Source organism: Caloenas nicobarica, chromosome 11 (assembly GCF_036013445.1).
Source record: "Caloenas nicobarica isolate bCalNic1 chromosome 11, bCalNic1.hap1, whole genome shotgun sequence".
NCBI lineage: Eukaryota > Metazoa > Chordata > Aves > Columbiformes > Columbidae > Caloenas > Caloenas nicobarica.
The window spans coordinates 18,534,251-18,554,301 of NC_088255.1; the positions used below are offsets into that span (position 1 = coordinate 18,534,251).

The following is a 20,051-nucleotide window of genomic DNA, read 5'->3' on the forward strand; positions in this document are numbered from 1 at the left end:
CAGGACATTCTGCGATTCTTACCTTAGCGAATGGTAATGGCGAGATCTGGGCTGCTCCCACAGGAAAGGCAGCTGTTGGCTGGGGGGATTGCTTCAGTCAACAATGAGGCACTTTGCGTCTGTGCGGAGTTACATGGTAAATCTGAAGACGTTGTTGGCTCCTAAGGAAGAGGCTGCAGATGTCAGCGCACAAGGTACTACTCAGAAGGTTTCCTTGTTTCTAGAGGGCTGGGGTGACTACTGAGGGGACACGGCATTCTTCGTCCTCTTGAAACACGTTTCAGCAGGGCAGGAACGGCACCGCACACCTGCGAGAGGAGAGGCCAGGCCCCGTCCGGCCCCTCGGCGGGCGGCTCCGGGCGGGCGGCTCCGGGCGGGCGGCGGGAGCGGCGCCCGGGCTCTGGCGCCCCCGCGCGGTCGCGCTGCAGGCGGCCTTGCTGGCCAGTACCGCAGCCGTGCGCATGCGCCCCACAGGGGCTGCGAAGAATGACGCCGGCGCATGCGCACCGACAGCCGCGCACACGCGGGCCTCGCGCGGTCCGTTATCGCCGGTGCGCGCTTGCGCATGCGCACCGCGTCCCGCCGGCCCTTCCCCGCCTCGGGAGCGGGTCTCCCCTCCGGAGCTGCCGGAGGAGCGCGCGGAACAGCTGCACTGCGCGTGCGCTGGGCTGCTGTGGCAGCGCGCGCCGGGTGCCGCGAGCCTCCCGCCTCACGGCGGCGCGCGAGCCCGGGCGGTCCCCCCCAGAGCCCGGACACCCCTCAGAGCCCGGACACCCCCCAGAGCCCGGACACCCCTCACGGCCCGGACACCCCTCACGGCCCGGACACCCCTCAGAGCCCGGACACCCCCCAGAGCCCGGACACCCCTCACGGCCCGGACACCCCTCAGAGCCCGGACACCCCTCACGGCCCGGACACCCCCCAGAGCCCGGACACCCCTCACGGCCCGGACACCCCTCACAGCTCGGACACCCTTCAGATCACAGAATCCCAGAATGTCAGGGCTCGGAAGGGACCTCGAAAGCTCATCCAGTGCAATCCTCCTGCCAGAGCAGGAACACCCAGATGAGGTTACACGGGAAGGCGTCCAGGTGGGTTTGAATGTCTCCAGAGAAGGAGGCTCCACAGCCTCCCCGGGCAGCCTGGTCCAGGCTCTGGCACCCTCACCGTGAAGATGTGTCTTGTCAAATTTAAATGGAACCTCCTGTGTTCCAATTTATACCCGTTGCCCCTTGTCTTTTCATTGGTTGTCACCAAGAAGAGCCTGGCTCCATCCTCTTGACACTCACCTTTTACATATTGATCACTATGAATGAGGTTACCCCCTCAGTCTCCTCTTCTCCAAGCTCAAGAGCCCCAGCTCCCTCAGCCTTCACAAACATGGGAGATGCTCCACTCCATCGTGTTTGTGGCTCTGTGCTGGACTTTCTCAAGCAGTTCCCCAGGCACTCCTGAGGCCCTGAGCACCCCTGAGACCTGGACACCCACACCCCGGGGCCACCCGTGACCGGCTGCCCTCTCAGCAATGGTCAGAACGTCTCTAGCACGGTAAGAGAGATGCTTGTCTGCAGAGCCTCAGCGTGTAATCCCAGGCAACCTGTTCCTTAACATCCCAAAGCCAGGCCTCCCCAAAGAGAAAAGCTTCCCAGAACTTTCCCGTGTGCGGGCCTTGTTCACTCTTGGCACCGTGTGTGAGAGGCATTCTTCAGCATCTGCAGACAAGGGCTTGGAGACTAGTACCAGGGCAGACACTGGACATATTTTATCATGGAATTCTTTAATCACCACAGTCCTCTGAATTTTTGTGGCACAGCATCCCATCAGCTCTAATGGTGCAAAGGCTTCTGTTAATAGTTTTCTGAATGCCCTTTGTGCATTTTGGGGGTAGCTGGATCTTCTACAAGACAGCACAGTGTGATAATCTCTTTCTGGTCTAAACCCATGCCTGTACGTTCTTTAAAGCTTTAGGTGAATCAGCTTTGGTGTTAATTTGGTGGGTTTGGAGAGAGGGGTAGCCCTGGATGCTATGGTGGTTTAAAATGAGGACGAAGAGGGAATGTGAGACATATTCTAGATCTGGCCAGAACATGAGAGAAATACAACCTTGGCAGTGTGTCAATAAGCAGTTTGCCCTGGGAATTGCTAAATGAAATGAATGAGGTTGCCAGTCACAGTGAAGCTAACCTGAGTTGGTCTGAGTGAAACAGATTGAATAGAAACGTGTGCTCTGCAGCATGAGAGAATATGCAAAGGCATTTCAGCCAAAAATCAAGACAAGAGGGAAAGAGACCAAATGGCAGAGTGACAGATCGCTGCTGTGGGAGAGCTGTTCTCAATAGGCTTTAGTTTAATGTAGACATTGAACTGCCTTCCTGGCCAAGAATCCTCCTGTGTTTAATACAGGCTATGGAAATGGAGCTGAACAAAGGAACACTTTGATCGTATGTTTTTACATAATACTATGTTATAAATGGCATTTCATTCTTTAGTGCAGCTCCAGCTCAGTGTTAAACTAATGCAAAGACATTATAGCTCCTAAATCACGTATATACATAACATTACCCACAGTCTGAAGGGCACAGAAAAAACAAAGCCCAGAAGGCAGTAGAAAATGAATGCCAATGATGAAAATAGTAGCGGAATAAATGCAAATCTTGTTTATAGGGAAAACTGTTGAAGGATATGATTGCTATAATGAATTCAAGTCAAGCTCTAATGTTTTAAAGTACTTCGTCTACTCTTTTCAGTTATTTCAGCTCCAAGGAAATCATACCCTACTCTGAACGACTTCCACATACTGATTCATGTGAAATCTTAAATATGAAACTTCTCTGACTTAAGTCAACCAGGCTGGAAGCCTGGGTTTGAACTACTGCTCTGCCACAGACTTGCTTTGTAACCTTTTGCATTTTAGTTTTCTTCTTTCCACAGAATGGGGATAGTGCTATTAAATATTCTGAGGCTTAATTAATAAATAATTGTAATGTACGACGATTCTAGACTGAGAGTGGCTAAGAAAGCATGAGCACAGAACCCAGAACATCCTAAAATGCTTCACTGCACTGCCCAGCAAGCTTCAAAACGCTGGGAGTTTCTGGGGGAGTTTCTCATGCTTTTATGTTCCAGCTGATCCTTCCTCCCCCAGCTGCCTTAAACAATTAGAAAGAGGAGCACAATATAACACGGATACAACAGCAGTTTGAGCACAGAGCTCCTGGGTTGGCATGAACTAGTGATTCCTTTGCAGCCTTTAGCAGCTCTGCCAATCTCCATCTTCCATTTTCCTTTTATCCAAAGTGTAATGGCAGCATTTGGACCCCCATCTTCCAAGGGCATTATAGTGGTTTCTAAGTTATGACCCTCCAAAGATATAAAACACATGCCTGGCTTTTTGTTTTGGTTTTTGTTTGTTTGGTTGTTTTTTTCAATTTCTTTCAAACAGCAGAACCACTCAGCCTGATCTTTGTCAGAACAAAGAAACTATAGTACTAAATTCGTTCTTGCTATGAAATTTAAATACGGATTAGTTAAATAATTTCTGGTCAAAAGGGATTGTTTATCCAACAGACTTCATAAAATACTTCCAAATGCATTACCTGCTTAAAAAAGCAGCTTTCCTAAGCTGGAAACCAATTCTACCCTGCCTCACAAAATGAAATTGCTCAGTACAACTGAAATCTTAGATGTTTATTCCAACATAAAGCTAAGCTGTTTTCAGTCCAAACTTACCATTTGCTCAAGTGCACAAAAGTTACATCATTTGAACAAAGCTTTCCCAGACTGATGGTTGGAATCTGAATGAGGTCCTTTATTTCCTGTGCTGTAACAACCAGGCTGCCCTAATTAAACAGCTTGCACATGACAGTTAAGTCACTTCCATCAGCACAGTATTAGGCATATTCCAGCCAGTAATTTCAGGTGTCAAGACTTCTACTTTAGCGCAGTGTTTATGCTTAGTCTAACTATCGTTATTGATTTCTGCAATGCCTCTCTCCGCTCTAATTTGCTTCACAGAATTATGAGCCATATACTGACGTCAGGAATGCAGAAGCCATTATGACCACGTGAACTACTCTCCACCATCGTTTACTAGATAATATTCTGCACCTCCCAAAGGCAGGAGATTAAGTATGTATCAAATTTCCTAAAATCTTTCTGTATTTAGGAGCAGAGGGTCTGCCATTTCAATACTGTTTGTACAGATATCACTGAACTTGTAGTACCTCCAAACCAGAAGCTAGCTGGGGAGCAACAGGTTCCTCCTTTGAAAGAAAGCCATTAATATACTCTGGAGTTCAGGTATAAGTGGCAAAGAGTTAAAATGAAATATGTACTAAAGTAAGTACTGAAAAAAAAAATCATGTAATTTTAATAAAGAGGGGGAAAAAAAAGAACAGGGCAAAAGTACAGCCATGATGTCAAATAGCTTAGCTCTCCAGGAGATTTATTTTTATCTACTTACAGGAACTTATTTTTCCCAGATGTGGGAAAAAAATATTCTTGCCGAGAAGATAATTCCATTTCATTATTTAAATCACAATTCTTGCTTATCATTTTGCTCAGTTCAAGTCACTTGTCTGTAGTAAGACAGCATATCATCTAAACTTTGGTAAAGCGGTTCCTGATTTTGAGCGTCGCTGCTGTCGGTCTGCGCTGAAGGCGCTGCATCTTGAGTGCTGCAACCACAGGCCTGCATCCCTGGCGGCACATCTTGAGCGCTGCAACCGCAGGCCTGCAGTGATGGCGGCACATCTTGGGTGCTGCAGCTGCAGGCCTGCATCCCTGGTGGCGCATCTTGGGCGCCACAGTTGCAACCCTCCATCCCTGGTGGCACATCTTGGGCGCTGCAGCCGCATGCCTGCATAGCTGGCGGCACATCTTGGGTGCCATAGCCATAACCCTGCATTGGAAATGCCATATCATGAGTGCTGTAGCCATAAGCGTGCATTGGTGGCATTACACCTTGAGCGCTGTAGCCGTAAGCCTGCATTGGAAATGGCATTTCGTGACTGCCATAGCCGTAAGCCTGCACTGATGACGGCGCACCTCGAGCGCCATAGCCGTATGCCTGCATCGACGGCAGCACACCGTGAGCACCATAGCCGTAAGCCTGTGCTGATGGCATCGTATCGTCATCATCGCTGCTGTCATCCTCCTCTGATGATGGCGCTTGAGTGTCACTATCACGGGCCCCGGTTGATGCCGGCTCATTTTGAACATTGCTGTTGTAAGCCCGCACTGACGGCGGCACATCTTCAGTGCTGCTGCCGTTGACCTGCGCTGATGGCATCTGTTGATTTTGTGCTGTCTCTGTTTCCAGTTTTTCAGAGGAATTTTCAGGACTGTTTGAATTCCGACTTCTGTAATTATCATTTTTCTTTTGTCCCAGAAAGTAATCAGAAGGTGGCGCAAATTCTGGATCTCGTTCATCTCTGAGTTCTTCCTGTTTCTTTGACCATTGTCCAAACATCAGTTCTATTAGAAACAGGGAAAAAGGTAGATTGAATATAGATTTCAAGGTCTGAAGATCAGTCAGAAAGGAGGGAAAACAAATTAGCAAGCAGAAAAGATGCAGTTGTGAGAAGCCATTTGAAGTTCCTTTTCCATCTAGGACTAGATTGCTAGCTAAGCTGACAGTCCACTTTCCTTACAGAGCAGGAATGAAAGCATTGAGCACTAAAGATAACCACCATCTTCTATATAACTCATCCTAGTCACTTTAAGATCCTTTAACAATGTAGTCATTGGTTATGAAAAACAACTAAGTAGTTAGGGGTGAATCAAAATACAAACCAAGCAAAGCATTAAGAGCTTAGTTATTAGAAGATGGAGATGATGAGATGATCTCTAGTGGCAAAAATGAGTAACTTCTTCCTTCCAAACTACAGAAACACATCAAGACAGACAGGAAATCTTATGAACTATGAAATTTGTCATTCTGTCAAGCTCTCTAGATCATCCAGAAACAGAATAATTCATATAGAAGAAAAAATTATGGGGACATTACAGCAGCTACTGCCAAGGTTTGCCTTAGTGCCAATCACCGCACTGCACACTAGATAGTCATCAGTACAAAGGGAGAGAGTATTTCACTGCTTCTCAGTCATACCATACTTTGTCACAAAATAAGAAATGAAAGTAGCATTGTGCATACTCTTCCAAAAAATGTTTCTGAATCTACATTTCCTTACCTTTGCCTTTATCCCACTCTCGGACATATGGCACGCCAGGCTTTGTATCTCTTCTCTCCTGGATGACAACCTCAACCTTTCTACTTGCTGCAGTAACTCTCGGAGCTTCTGGTTCCTCAGTAACACCTTTCAGCTCTATGTTACAGAAAGAGAGAGTAGTTTTTGTTAGTAACAGGATAAAATCTATATGAACTTCATAGGAGGAATAGGAACCAAGAGTTATTTGCATTTATAGAGCTCATACTAGTTATGTCATTTCATTCCAATAATGAAATGCATCTGAGTGGGGAGGTGTTTTTTTTTTTAATTATTGCATATTAGTTCAGAAAAGATAACGGGTAACCCAGATAATAATCAGGAAACTTATCTACCAAGAGACACTTCATTATCTTTGTAGTTGTATCAGAAAGGCTGCTGAAAATCTATTGCCTAATAAACCAAAAAGGAAGGTGTTGAGTGTTATACTGAAATTAGAAAATCAAGTAAAAATAAGAACATTAGCATGTTATCTCCCTTTTATTTACTGGAGAAAACAATTTACATTCTGAACAACAGTAACAGCAGTGGCACATTACTGTTGTTTCCAGAACTCTTCACAGTTAATCACTTGCATAGAATTCTGCCATAATGAAATAATAGCCACATTTTACAGTGGGAGACAGACAGTACGAGTGACCGGCAATGTCATATGGGAGAGAGTGCAGAGATGGGATAAGAACTCAAATTCATCATCCTAAATGCTGAAGTCAGCTGGACGTCCAATTTTCAGACTGCACTGAAACTGTACGAGTCTATATTATATTATATCAAAATTAACTTGTTATTACTTCTTATTCTACTTCATCTTAAAAAACAAAAAGCCAGTAAAATTTCAGCAGCTCTAACCTCAATCTGTATGGTGTGAATCAAAAAAAGCCTACGATCTACATACCACATTTCTACCTGCATTATTAAACTACTTCTGGCATGATTTTACATCTATACACAATTATATGAACTCTCACTATCGTAACAGTTACACTAATTGTATATATAGGATACACAATACCAATATATTGAATGTCCATCAATCAAGTACAAGATGAAATAGCAAGTACTTAACTTAAAAAGGCAGCAGATCATACCTGCATTCTCCAGTTTTTCTGCCTCTTCCTCTAATCCAGCTTCCCTTAACTTCTTAATCTTCCGTGCTCGAAGTTTAGACAGCCTTGCATCTAGAGCTGCCTTCCTTTTTTCTTTCAACTGTTCACGTTTAGTTCTCTGATCAAGTGTCTTAACGGCAAAGGAAAACATGAATTAATCTTCTTTCATTATTATAACAATCTTCCTTCACCAAACAACTAAAAGCAATCCATATCAAGTGCTATGTTTCAACACAGAAAAAGAGGCCAAATTATTTTCAGAATCAGCCACAGGCGTTCCCTAGCATAAGACTGAAACAACCAACTGAAGATAGTGACCACTGAAACTAGGATGTTTACTCTTTAAACTCTTACCTGCTCTCTTAGCATATCCAGTGTTGCCCGTTGTTTATTCCTAAGTTCTTTGTCACGAGAAAAGGCAAAGTAACCAACACCAAGCTGCCTGGCCTCTGAAAAGAAAAAAAAAAAAAATTAAGTTACACTCAGTTTATAATTGACAGTAACTACAAGGACCATACACCCTGCTTTTGGGCACTGAATTACTCCCAACAACGCACAACATGAAGTATGAAGATTCCTGAAGAACACAGGAGGGGGATAATGAAATTTGAAAAATACATTTGAAAAAAACACAATTTGAGGAAAAATAAATCTAGATTTATATACTGGTAATTTGAATGGTTATTACACATGTGGCTTAACACACACCTACACTTTGCCATATAGGTACAAGAAGTAATTTTCCTTTGCTTCCTCTAAAACTAATCTCCTTGGTGATATCCAGAGAAGTGATATAAAGTATGGAAGTATACCATTTTCTCGAATGTCCTCATAATGTATGGGTCCTATGGGTTTTCTGAGGGCTTCTTCTTCTTCTTTTTCCCACTGCTGTCTCTGAAGTTCTCTTCTCATGTCTTCAGATAACAGAGTAGTCCCATCAGGACTTTGCCTAATGAAAAAAAAAGGAAAAACAAGGTTAGGGATTACAGAGCAGAACCAGAACTTACTAGTTTTATGGTATTGAACAGTGAAAGTATGACTGGGTCTGATCCACTATTGCAGTTTTTACAAAACATAGATCATTGTAGGCACCATTTAGTGATGCGGCATTGACGACTATCGTACACAGTGAAGACAGAAATACAAAATCACCTCTGAAACAACGTACTAATAGAACATGTTGTTAAAAGACTTCAAGTCATTCTTTCTCACAGGCTTTATGAAATCATTATCAAATCATAGAATGGGAGATGAAATAATCACTTTTAATGGTATCTGTTGGGATTCTAGCAATCACATACAGAAACATTTTAGATCTAACATAAGAAAATGAAAAGTATTAGAAATAGCAAAAACCTAGCCATTAATTTACCCTAGAAGTCCATGCCAAGTATTAATACCCAATATGGGAAATATTTTTGTTTTCCCAAGAGAAGCAGCAGGATATTTTTCTTTTATTGTCTAGTGAAAGCTGGTTTTGCTGACCGACTATCATCTGTATCAATGCAGAGACTGCCATTTCAAAGCACTTGTGTTCACTTTATGCTTAAAATATAGAGAACACCCTAATGAGTTGTTAGTGTGAATGAATTCTCACTTCAGCAGCAGTAAGGGCTCAGCTGAGGTGCCTTTTTATTATTTTCTGGAAACAATTCTCAGTGCTGCCATAATAATTTTAACAGAAGAGCTCTTAAACAGCTGTTTAACAGAAAAGCAAAACCAAACAAACGGAGATCTAACAAATTCACTTCGAATATCATGATGAATTTGGAATGGCTAAAAGTACTATCACCACTTTCCAGGTTAAACAGAACCAGGAATCACTCCTCTGGCATTTTCTGGAAGGTATAGTAAAACACAATTTTCATGCAAGAACCACAGTTTTAAAAGATGCATCAAGTATCTGAGAGACTCCTATGCCAATTTATTAGAACTTTTCTCTGCAAACTCTGCTCCTTAAGTGATGTTTTAGATTTAGTCAACATTTAAATCAAAAAGCGTCCCTTAATAGTTTATTAGAAATTTCATTTGGGCTTTTTTTTGATATCCCTGGTCTCCATTTTGTTGCAATTTAAAACTAATACACCGGTCTCTTATTTCAAATGGCCAGCTGCCAAGGTGAAATAAAATAGAAGCCTCGGAATACCACAGGAATTTATAATAGAAAGATTTGATAAAATCACAGTAATGCACAATTTCTCTGTAGCTACTCTATTTTTTAAGACAAAATGTTGTAACCAGCAGAAGTTTGTCTAAAGTAAATCTAGAGAAAGAAGTAGCATCAACAATCCTGGATTGAGAATGGGGTAACAAAACAAAACCCCTCTTCCTTCTCATTAAAAATATATATATGTTACATACTGCAAGGAACATGCACTTCCATTAGAGAAACCACACCTTTTCCCTTGAAGTTCCTGATCCATTTTAAGCAGACTTGGCAAATCCTTCTTCATACAGCGTCTAGATCGGCCCAAGAAATCAACATAATCAACCCTGTAATGAAAGCAAAGGAAATTTGATGTAGAACTTATAATTGCAGATTTAGAGAACTCTTAACCAGAAACCAGAAGCAGTGACACTTTCCATTCATCCCCTCTCAGTCTCTCTATGTGTGACAGTTTATTTTACCTTTCCATTAACAGACAGAGGTTACATTCTGAACAGGGCACATACAGTTTTATCACAGACATTTACTCAATCTCACTTTGTGCCGGCTGTTTGCCTTGGCAATCCGATGCAGTAAAAACATGTTCAAAAGTTACAATGTCGTGCAGTTTTCACGCTAAAATGAAACTGAGCCTAGTACTTGCTTCCCATGGTGAAAATAATGATGCAGCATTGATTTCTTGTGGATATGAATTGGTACAATATACTTCAATTATCAATATAAAGCCTATTTAGAATAGGCTGATAGCATTCATTCAACTGGCATAACAAAGGCTGACTAAAATGCAAGCAAAATGTTCCTTTGAAGCACATATTGTGCTTCTTATTCAACTCTTTGTAGTACTGAACACTTAATTTACAGTTGTCAAAAAGCCGATAAGAGCTATATTATTGTCCTGTAATGCTAGAAAGTTCCTCAGCATCCAGCTGCCTCAATTATCCTATTCTAAAGAATATTAGGTCTGAAGAAGTATGACTGGCAAGCTAGTTGCCAAACCCCAAAGTTTTATAGATCTGTGCTTTTAGTAAGTTAGGTCTTTTACATAATTTCTAAGGATATCTACAGCTCAGTACATGCTCAATACCTTTTTTTTTAGATAATAAAGTAAGATCAGTAGAAAAAAAAGTCTACATTCTCTATAGTCAAGATCTAACTATGGCTGCTGAATAATTGGCATTAATTATGCTAGCGCTCAAATATCGTCATTAGAATATGGCCTCACTGAGACGGACAATATATTAATAATAATACATATCACTGAAGTGAGACATAAGCAATGACAGAAAAGCACCATGTGAATGGTAAAATATGTCAGTGTACATTTCTGGCACTTTACACTGATGAGAGCACCAAGCAGTTGGAGCCCACCGCTGGATCATTGATAGTTTCATCTTGAATTTCAGTAAGATGCTGGTAATGGGTATATCTGCATCTCCAACCTAGCAGTCTTCTGGTACTCTGCTGGATTCATTCTCACAGTTTATTCTGAAATATTACACTCCAAATATTATGTAATCAACGGGAGAGCAGGGGTGTTCCATTTCATACTGGTTACTGCAGTTTTAAACATTACCAGAAGTAAAATCTCTGTTCCATAAGCACTTTAAACAAATTGGCAAGGCGAATGTTTAGTCAGACTGGTTTAATGATTATTCCTAGTATCCTGGATGAAAAACTAGCAGTTACTTGGAACGTCACAGAAAATTGTCACAGACTATTTGCTGTGCTGCAGTTAAACAGTGGAAGAAATGCTGGAAAACTGTGGGTTTTTTCCAACTGGAGTTTCCCTCCTTTAAGAAGAGGTCACACAACAACTGCTCATTTTGCGAATCACATGCAAGTAGAAAACGGAAAGTGGCTGCAATAAAACCCCGAACTTTTGCTAAAGTACATTTCAAAACATCAAAGCATAAAACTGTATCAATACTGTGATCAGAATTTCCATAAGCTATGCAAGAAAAGAGAATATTATGATGTCTCACTTCTGGTACATTTCCCTGATGGTTACTTCCCTGATGGTTATTTCCCAAAATCCTGGATGTAGATTCTATTGCAGTCTAGCTACACAGAAAAGAAAGTAACAATAAGGACTGTCTTCTGATGAGACATAAAATGAAAGAATATTACCACCTCTTATTAATGCGTAGTATTAATAAAAGACCCCAAAAGATGCCGCTCCACATATTTTGGAGAATAAACCAACAGTACCAACCATTCTTCATCTGGGTCCTTGGGCGGTGGTATTTCCATTTCAGGTTGAGTTTCCTCATCATCTGTCTCTTTTTCTAAAGTCTTTCTAGCAGCTTCACTCTGATACAGCTCCTGTACTTCGTGCTGTTTGTCTATGATCTTCTGAGTGAAATCCACTAGATACAAATCCTCGGTTTCTTCATCTAAGGCAGAAAATTGATTCTTAGAGAACAGCCACAAAAATAACAGAACTGAGCACAAAATCCATACAAAATAGCCACAATTGGCTTTTCAGCTGCCAGCAATGCCCTTGGCTACACTATTGGGGAATACTTAAATCTCGTCCAGTGCCAAACAAACTCCACAGTGATAACCTCTATTTCTGAATAGAAGTTTTAGGGTATTTTAAAGCAATCGTTTGTGTACAATACAGAAAAGGTTGTAGTCTTTGCACTAAAATATTCTCTGCTCATTAACTATTTCAGAAGGATAGGGTTTGTTATGTAACAGTTCAAATACTTTTCTGATGCTTGACATTTGGTGTGTTGGCAGTAATTAAGCAATCACTAGCGTACTTTCTGTATCAGTAAAGTGGTGGGGTCATATGGACAAAGATAAAGAAAACATATGGTAAACAGAGATTAATCGCAAGAAGATTTGAATTCTGTTTTAATAATTACTTCTTGCAAGGGACTGAATGAGTGAGAGAAGAAAGGGACAGATTAGAATTCTCCGACCCTATTAGCTGTATGACTGGCATTCACATATGGACCAGCCAGACTCCCCTTGTCCTCCTCTTCTCTTCATAAAGGTCCAAGAATTAGAATGCAGGACAAAATATCAGCAATGCAATCCAAAGACTGCATAATGGAGAATAAATTAATTTTGTTTTTCTAAGATTCTTTATTGAAAAAACAGAATATATTCCACCCACTTAATGAATGAGTGAAACAAGTCCATAGTGCTTTACTAGAACAGGCTGTCCTTCAGAAAGTACTTTTATTTTCTCTAGTACCTATATGTTGCCTCCCTTTCAAAGAGGAATAACCTATGTAAATCACTTTGCATAATAACTCCCCCCCAAAAATTTCCCATGTAAGAAAAGCAGTGAATTCATACTGTAGCTGCTGTAAATCACCTGATAGTCAAAAATACCAACTTTTAGTGTGAACTTTACAAACAAATTAGGCATATGTATTTATATACATACATGTATATATATATCAAAAACTCATTTTAGACCAGTTTTGTTCACCTGGGAAGTCGCCTTTTGTCATTTTCTCATACAGCTTTGCTTTCTCTTCCAGCTTCTTTCTGAAAAATAAAAAACCCCAGCATTGCAATCCCACCAATTCAAAACACAGTTCAAAATGACGAATTTAGCCTTAGATAAATGGAACAGGAAAGTACCAAAGGTGCTTGAAATGTTTACTAGAAGCTGACTTATGCCTGTTTTTTGTTTTGAACCTTAACTGACTTTTCTGAAGATACAGAGATACCGAGTTCCAGAGTTTATCCTGAAAATAATTTTAGTGTAGTTACAGAATTAATCTTAAGTGCAATTTGTCAAGTAGGCAGGAAGACGATGTTACAAGTATTCCAGCTCTATCTAACTACTACAGTCTGTCAGATAAATACTGGGAACTAGGCCGTTATTTGCAAATATGATATACTGAAATACTGTTTTACAGGAAAAAAAAAAAGAAAGAAAGAAAGAAAGATATAACATGGGGTTACACCTATTCTTAGAAAATAAAGAGAAAATCTGAAAACCTTAGCTAATTTCTGGAATGGTAGAACAATTTTGAAGAACTAGAAACTGCTTATAGAAAAATAGAAAATGACTTATAAATTGCATTTTCAACATGTCTTATTGTACAATTAACCCACTTAAAAGATGAGTCAAATCTTGCAGAAAAATGAGCCATTTTCTGTCGAGTCCAAGAAACACTTCGCCATAGAATTCTAATGTATCGCTGGCTTTTAATTCTAAAGATGACTTTCAAAAATCAGCAACCTGACATACTTCAACAGCTATGATAAGGTGAGGACGGGCATCCCTCAAGTGTGAGCCTATGGAGATGCAGTTTGTACATTACTGGTAAAGACCATGGAATTGTTGCTGGTCTTATGGGTTGGTCTAATGAGAACTGCTGGTCCAAAACATCCATACCTTGCTTTATGTGCTTTTCTAAACATGGAAAACCAAGTTCTACAAAGCAGTCCTTGGTTACAGACCCAAAGAGTTACCTTGATTTATCTAACATATCCTCCTCTTCTGTCTTCTGCTCAACATCTTTCTCAGCTCGATTCGCAACTCCTGTGTTTTGTTTGTTCCAGATGCTTGGTTTCTGTGGAGTACAATTTTAAAACAACAAAGAAAGAAATCAATAGAAATATTGAAATGGTAATGATTAAACAATATTTCACCTCCATAATGCAAACTTTGCAAATCCGTCATGAAAGAATTTGTAAATAACACCTTAAACATGTTTGACTTGAGACTATACCTATTGTGCTGTAGGATGCAGCAGGTGTGTCCTAAAATTACACAGATTGCAGAATGATATAATACTTAAGGACAGGCTGAGAAGCAAAAAAAGCACTCAGAAATTAGACAAAAATATATTCTGGCAAAGACGCCAAGATCAAAAAAAAAAAAAAAAAGAAAGAACAATCTTGCCGATTACTAAAGTAATAACAAAGCCATGAATTGTTTCTCTTACCTTCATTTTAGGTATAAAATAGAGTCAGTTTGCTTGTTTACAGCATAACACTGTAAATGCTGCCTGTTCTTCAAGTATGGCAGCAATACTATATTCTACTACTAGAAAGCTACAGAATGACTAAAAACTAATGTGCAGTAAAGAGTAAAACAGAAGGGATAATTATATACTCATTATCATACACCACAATACAGAGGAACAGGTAGCAGAGCATTTATCAAGAAGAGCGTCTCATCCTCCGTCCTTCAGAGAAGCACATGAAATCTCAGAGAAAAAAAAAGAAACTTCTTTTCCTATCGTTACAAAAGCTGTTGCTTCCTGGGGAACAGAGATTAAGTGGCGATTTAGATGGGCAGAAGGAGAAGTTTTCTGCTGCACACAAGAATCTCACCTGGAAATTAAATTTAAAGAACATTCCCATCATGAAGATTTTACATTTGAATAGTGACACAACTCTGAATATTTATTTACTTAGGTCTGAATAGGAACTTTCTTACTTTAAGGATAAAGAATGACAAAAGCATTAATGGAAAAATAGTTCTACCTTATTAGAAGTTTTGGGCTTTGCAAAGATGCCAGCATCTTTCAACAGCTTTTCTTTCTTGAATTCTTCTTGCTTTCGGAAGAGTTCTGCTTTGAGATCTACCAACTGCATCAGCAGCAAAATCAACAAATAAATAACCAAGACATGTCACACAGATATTCATCTGTTACTGTAATAAAGCAATAATTGTATTTCTAGTAAAACAGTCTGGATTTACAGTTATATGAGCATTTCATTGAATTTTAATGTGGAACTTGGAAGCACTGATCCGACCACAAAGTTTGCTCTTAAGTTTGCAGCAAACAATATACAAAAAACACAGAATACAAATAATGATTAAGGATGTGTGCGTATATATATCTCTCTCCTTGATTCTTTGAATCATAATGGGAATAAGAGAGACATAATTCCGTACAGATTTTACCAGCCCCCTGATGGCAAACAAATAAACAGGGACTAATGAAATAACACTACTGAATTTGAAAAGGAAACTTCTAACCACTAGATAATGAATAAAATACTGTCTCAGAAAATAACTGATAAAAGTTTGCTTTCATAAAATACATATACTTTCTCACTGTTTCGCATACTGTTTATCTAGTTTCAGATTTTTTTTTTAATAACTATATAAGCAGCATTGCCATCTCTGACCAACACCCATCTCATCTTTTATTAGGAAACAGCAGCAGCCGCAGGGATGTTGTCTTGAAATTACATTAAAAAACCAAGTCTGTTAGAGGATATCATGCCACTGCAAGTCCTATGGAAGACAAATTTCACACAGGTACATTAAATCAGGAAAGTGGAAGACTTTGGTATTAACATTTGTCCCAAACACTAAAGCATTTGCTTTTCAAGTCCCTGTAGCAATGACACGTAGTGTTGTAAATTAACACCTTTTTAAAAATTTTTCTGAATGCTTCAAAGTGATCATCTAAAACTTAAATGTTAAATGTTTCATACACAACAACCCACAGTTTATAGTAACTGTTTATTTGGACAAACAAAGCGTTTGGCAGCAACCTCTTTCTAACGGGCGACTGGGGTGTGCAGATGAGCAGCACCTCACTGGCCCTTTGCCAAGACACGGGCCTCCTGCTCCTTACAAAAACTCAGGAAATAAACTGGGATTTCTCTCTCACGCCCCAATTTTATCATCACAGCAGGAATGGGGACAGGCTCTGCCCTGGCACACTCAGACTAAGAGCACAGCGTCACCCTTTACATCAGCATTGGCTTGAGCGGGCACTGCAGTGGGGGAGTCACAAAACACCTCCCGATGTGCTCGTATCCCTGGAGACATCCCAGGCTGGACGGAGCTCTGAGCAACCTGGTCTGGGTGAAGATGTCCCTGCTGATGGCAGGGGTGGCACTGGGGGAGCTGGGAAGGGCCTTCCAACCCAGACTGCCCTGTGGTTCCATGGGAGCGGCCCGGCCCCGGGGCCCAGCAGCACGGCCTGCGCCGGCCCCGGTAGCAGGGCACGCCTGGCCGGCCTCACACCCGAACGACAGACCCTCCCGGGGAGGCGGAGGGGCTTCTTTTCCTTCGTCACGGCCACGTTCGCTCACTCACCGAGGAGGCGGCCACATCCAACAGCTTCTTCCTGCGATCCATGGCGGCCTCCGCTCCCCCAGCTAACCCGCCTTCTTCCCCGCCTTCTTCCCCGCTTTGCGGCCGTACCGTAAAGCGCAGCGCTATTGCGACAGCGCGGCTGAGGGCAGGCGGGCCCTTCCCCGCCGCCATGTTTGGGAGGGCGGGCGGAGCGGGGTGCTGGGGGGTGCGGAGCGAAGGTGCGCGGGTCCCCGGCACCCCGCGTTGTCCCGGCCTCGGTCAGCCTGGAGCCGCGACCGCAGGTCAGGCTGCGAGCGAGCCTGGCGGATCAGCGCTGGGGAGATGAGACCCGAAATGCCCCCAGGAGCTGGAGACAGCCGCGTCCTTCAGCGCTAGGCTGGGTTTAGCCCTGTGACTGCTGCCTGGTTTAAGCCGAGCGCTTGGGCTGACCTGCGGTGGCCGTCCTGCTGTCCTTGGCCCTCTGCCCGCACGGGTCGGTGCTGAGGGAGGTTGGAGTTCGTGAGCCACAGCTTGGCAGGATTCACAAGCATGGTCCATAATACCCAAATACAAACCCACCTGCATGATACCAAAATACCCACCTACGTGCGGTGGGGCCAGCCCTTCAACCTCAGAGATGAGCACAAGTCACTCTCCGGGAGCAAGATTCAGTATTTTACTGGGTGGCTCGTTGCGTCATTACCATCCCCACGAAGTAAAATGACTGTCTGATAGGTTTTAATTCAAAGCAATTCTGAAGATCATAATTATCTGGAGCTGCAAGAGGAATCTGCCTTTCACTCGTCTTTAGTAAAGTGGAAAAATATAAGTTGCTTGGCAATACGACAGCTGATAGAAAAGTCAGATACAGTTCTTTTGATTTTTTAAATGTATTGCTTTTGTGTTTGGGAAGCTGGGTCAGGCCCAAATTTAAATAGTTTATGGACACAGAATTGCAGATCTGACAGAGATCCTCAGTTATTAAGTAAACTACACCTGTATTCCAGGGAGTGTGAAGTCTGCAATTCCAAAAGAAGCACTTTGTGGCCCTAGTGAAGCTGTCTTGCTTTTGGCTTTTTACAAGGAGAAGGGAAAATGGTGGGAGACAACAGATACAGAAAAGTGCGGCTCATATTAGAGCCATAAGGTTTGCTATTTTAATCTTCAATGGAAGAAGATAAATGAGCATTACCGAAAAACAGGGCAAAGGGAGGAGAACATCTGTGTTGTTCTAATTAAACCTCACTTCAACAAATCATGCATTGTTGCCTGTTCAGACCTCACCTAGCGACAACACAGAAATCTGCCCAAACAGTGTGTGTGAGGCCACAAACAACTGTGCCACAAGCAAAACTGTTTGCAAACTAATTCTTGTAACATGCAAGATCCAGAAGTGTTTCTTTCATTCACAGGAAAGGTTACATCTCTTCCCAAGATAAAGTCCCAGCATATATGTATTTTTTTTACTTCTGTACATTTTCCTAAAGGCACCTGAAGCACACCCCTGTGTTTCTGCATTTTAGCACTGCATTTACAGAAGTGTTGAATTGCTGCAGCAAAACAACAACAAAAAGATGAGACCCATTTGATCAAAAGTCTAGCTGGACACTATGGATTTTTTTTTTTCAGGAAGACTAAAAATTAAATATGTTTGGGTATGTAATTAGCAGATGTGCAGGTTAGGAATAAAATTGTAATTATTTGATAATTTTTTTCCATGATCCTAGGCAGAAAATCAAAAATAGAAGTGGTGCATAAGAACAGTGTTCGTAATTTCTTTCTGGCACACATGTGGCTCTCTGGTTTTTTGCCTCTTGGGTTACAAGCTGCAATGCCAGACTGCTTTTGTGCTAGTTTATTTTTGCTTGCAAACTCCAAAGTGGGGACAGAAGACAAATCTGATTGTGACTTAATGAGATATTGAAATGAGATCTAAAATAGCCTTGTCCTGTTCTGTGGGAACCTTTATTTTATGTGCAGTTTTATAATGAACTTGAAGTCACGTTTTGTGTCAACAATATTGCTCTCCTCTTTTTGCAAGTGTTCTGAGAGAGGGAGTGCTGTTATGTGCTACTTGTGTAGAAATTGTAGTTCCTCTCAAGTACAGCTACAAAGTAGGAATTCCCTAAAAGCATTCGACAACTTAGATCAGAAATAGGCTCAATGCCATCTTACAACAGAATCTGTAGGAGGGACATAGTTATTGCAACTGGAATTAGCTTAGAAAACTGATACTAATAGCCATGATATTTTTTAGTATTCATTTTAGCAAGCCTTGATGAAAATGGGCATAATGACCATCCCTCCTTTGGGGAGCATGTGTGCATGTTCTTAAGCCTGACAGGCATAAGAAAAAACTGCATACCAGTTCCAAAGATGAGTAAGTTTCTCACTATTTTCCCGTACCAAGGGATATAAATACATTTTCAAAACTGGAGATGTAAGAAGCAAGCAAGTTCCAAAGAAAACTGCCTTATTGATTACATTGGAGGGCAGCTGTGGCTATTTTCATCCGCTGAACAAGAAGTTGAAGCTGTTGAACTACATTGTGTTGTGAATATATTGTTGTCTGTGGTTTCTGTGCAGCTGGCATAAAAGACAAACATGCCCTTTAAGAAATTGCTCAACTCCTCGAGATTTACCCAGTCATCTGTCCACCCTTCTCTCACCATCTGTTTCTTTTGCTGTGGACATGTGAAGTTGCTCCATCCCTGCAGCGAAACGCAGCCGGGCTTTCACATGAAGCAGAGTTTTCCTGTCTTGGCAAGCACAGATGGACTTGTCTCTCCGTCAAGGTGCAGCCCTATAAAGAAGACGGGTTTTGTATTACACTGGCACATCTGCAAGCTCCTTCAAGACACTACAGACTTGTATTTCTTTGTCTCTAGGTCTGGGATGCCGTGCTGGAAGAAGAGACTTGGTTTTTGTCTGCAGAGAATGCAGGACAGAGGTAAGGCAAGAGGGGAATATGACAGGCTTTAATCTAGGGGATGCTTATGAGAAGGGGTTGGGTTCAATGCTCCTTTTTCTACTCATTGATATTGCTGAAGCTGCAGGAACCATCCCAAAACTTCTGACTTTTTATTTAAAAAACCCCCAAACCACAGTACAGCTTTCCCATCAGAAAGCACATTTTAAACTTGAAATCTGTTCCTCTTCCAAAGCGCTGGTCCAGATCTGTGTGAGGGTGTTGCCGGTGAATTCATGCCCTCTGCTTACAGCCCTATCTTTAATCTGAACCTGGCCTAGCAGATACAGCTTTTACAGCGGTAAAGTTGTGTCTATTAAAAGGCAGCTACCAGAGCATAACAGTTGGGAACTTTAAAGCTCACGTACCTACTTCATGCTTTGTTTTCCTTCTTTTAAAGAAAACACTGGGCTATTGATTGTGTCAGGTAGATAGACACATGCTCATTGCAGCTGTGACTTTCCAAAGAGGCTACTTTTCTAGCTCTGAGTTTAAACCCTGTTATTTATGTTCATTTAGTGTCAGGGTGATGATGTGAGCCGTATTTATATCACCTTCACTGCTTGTGAAA

The 20,051-nt window shown here is 41.6% G+C and overlaps 1 protein-coding gene across 1 annotated transcript; it reads right to left on the reverse strand.

Moving 5' to 3' along the window:
• Window positions 1–4,336: 4,336 nt before the first annotated feature.
• On the reverse strand, window positions 4,337–16,614 carry CCDC174 (coiled-coil domain containing 174). The gene is made up of 11 exons (XM_065642645.1): window positions 16,534–16,614; window positions 14,961–15,065; window positions 13,941–14,041; window positions 12,946–13,004; window positions 11,713–11,893; window positions 9,731–9,826; window positions 8,146–8,282; window positions 7,688–7,782; window positions 7,316–7,463; window positions 6,192–6,326; window positions 4,337–5,475 (listed from the first exon to the last, which is right to left on the reverse strand). The coding sequence occupies exons 1-11, from the start codon at window positions 16,573–16,575 to the stop codon at window positions 4,565–4,567; spliced, it is 2,010 nt and encodes a 669-aa protein (XP_065498717.1). The 5' UTR covers window positions 16,576–16,614; the 3' UTR covers window positions 4,337–4,564.
• Between the last annotated feature and the right edge of the window lie 3,437 nt (window positions 16,615–20,051).

Excerpts from the sequence above, each read along its gene's own strand:
- CCDC174 (XM_065642645.1), bottom strand. The coding sequence starts at position 16,575 with ATGGATCGCAGGAAGAAGCTGTTGGATGTGGCCGCCTCCTCG. Across the intron at positions 15,066-16,533 it reads TGGATGTGGCCGCCTCCTCG|TTGGTAGATCTCAAAGCAGA; the intron begins GTGAGTGAGCGA and ends CTGCTGATGCAG. Across the intron at positions 7,464-7,687 it reads TGGATATGCTAAGAGAGCAG|ACACTTGATCAGAGAACTAA; the intron begins GTAAGAGTTTAA and ends TTTGCCGTTAAG.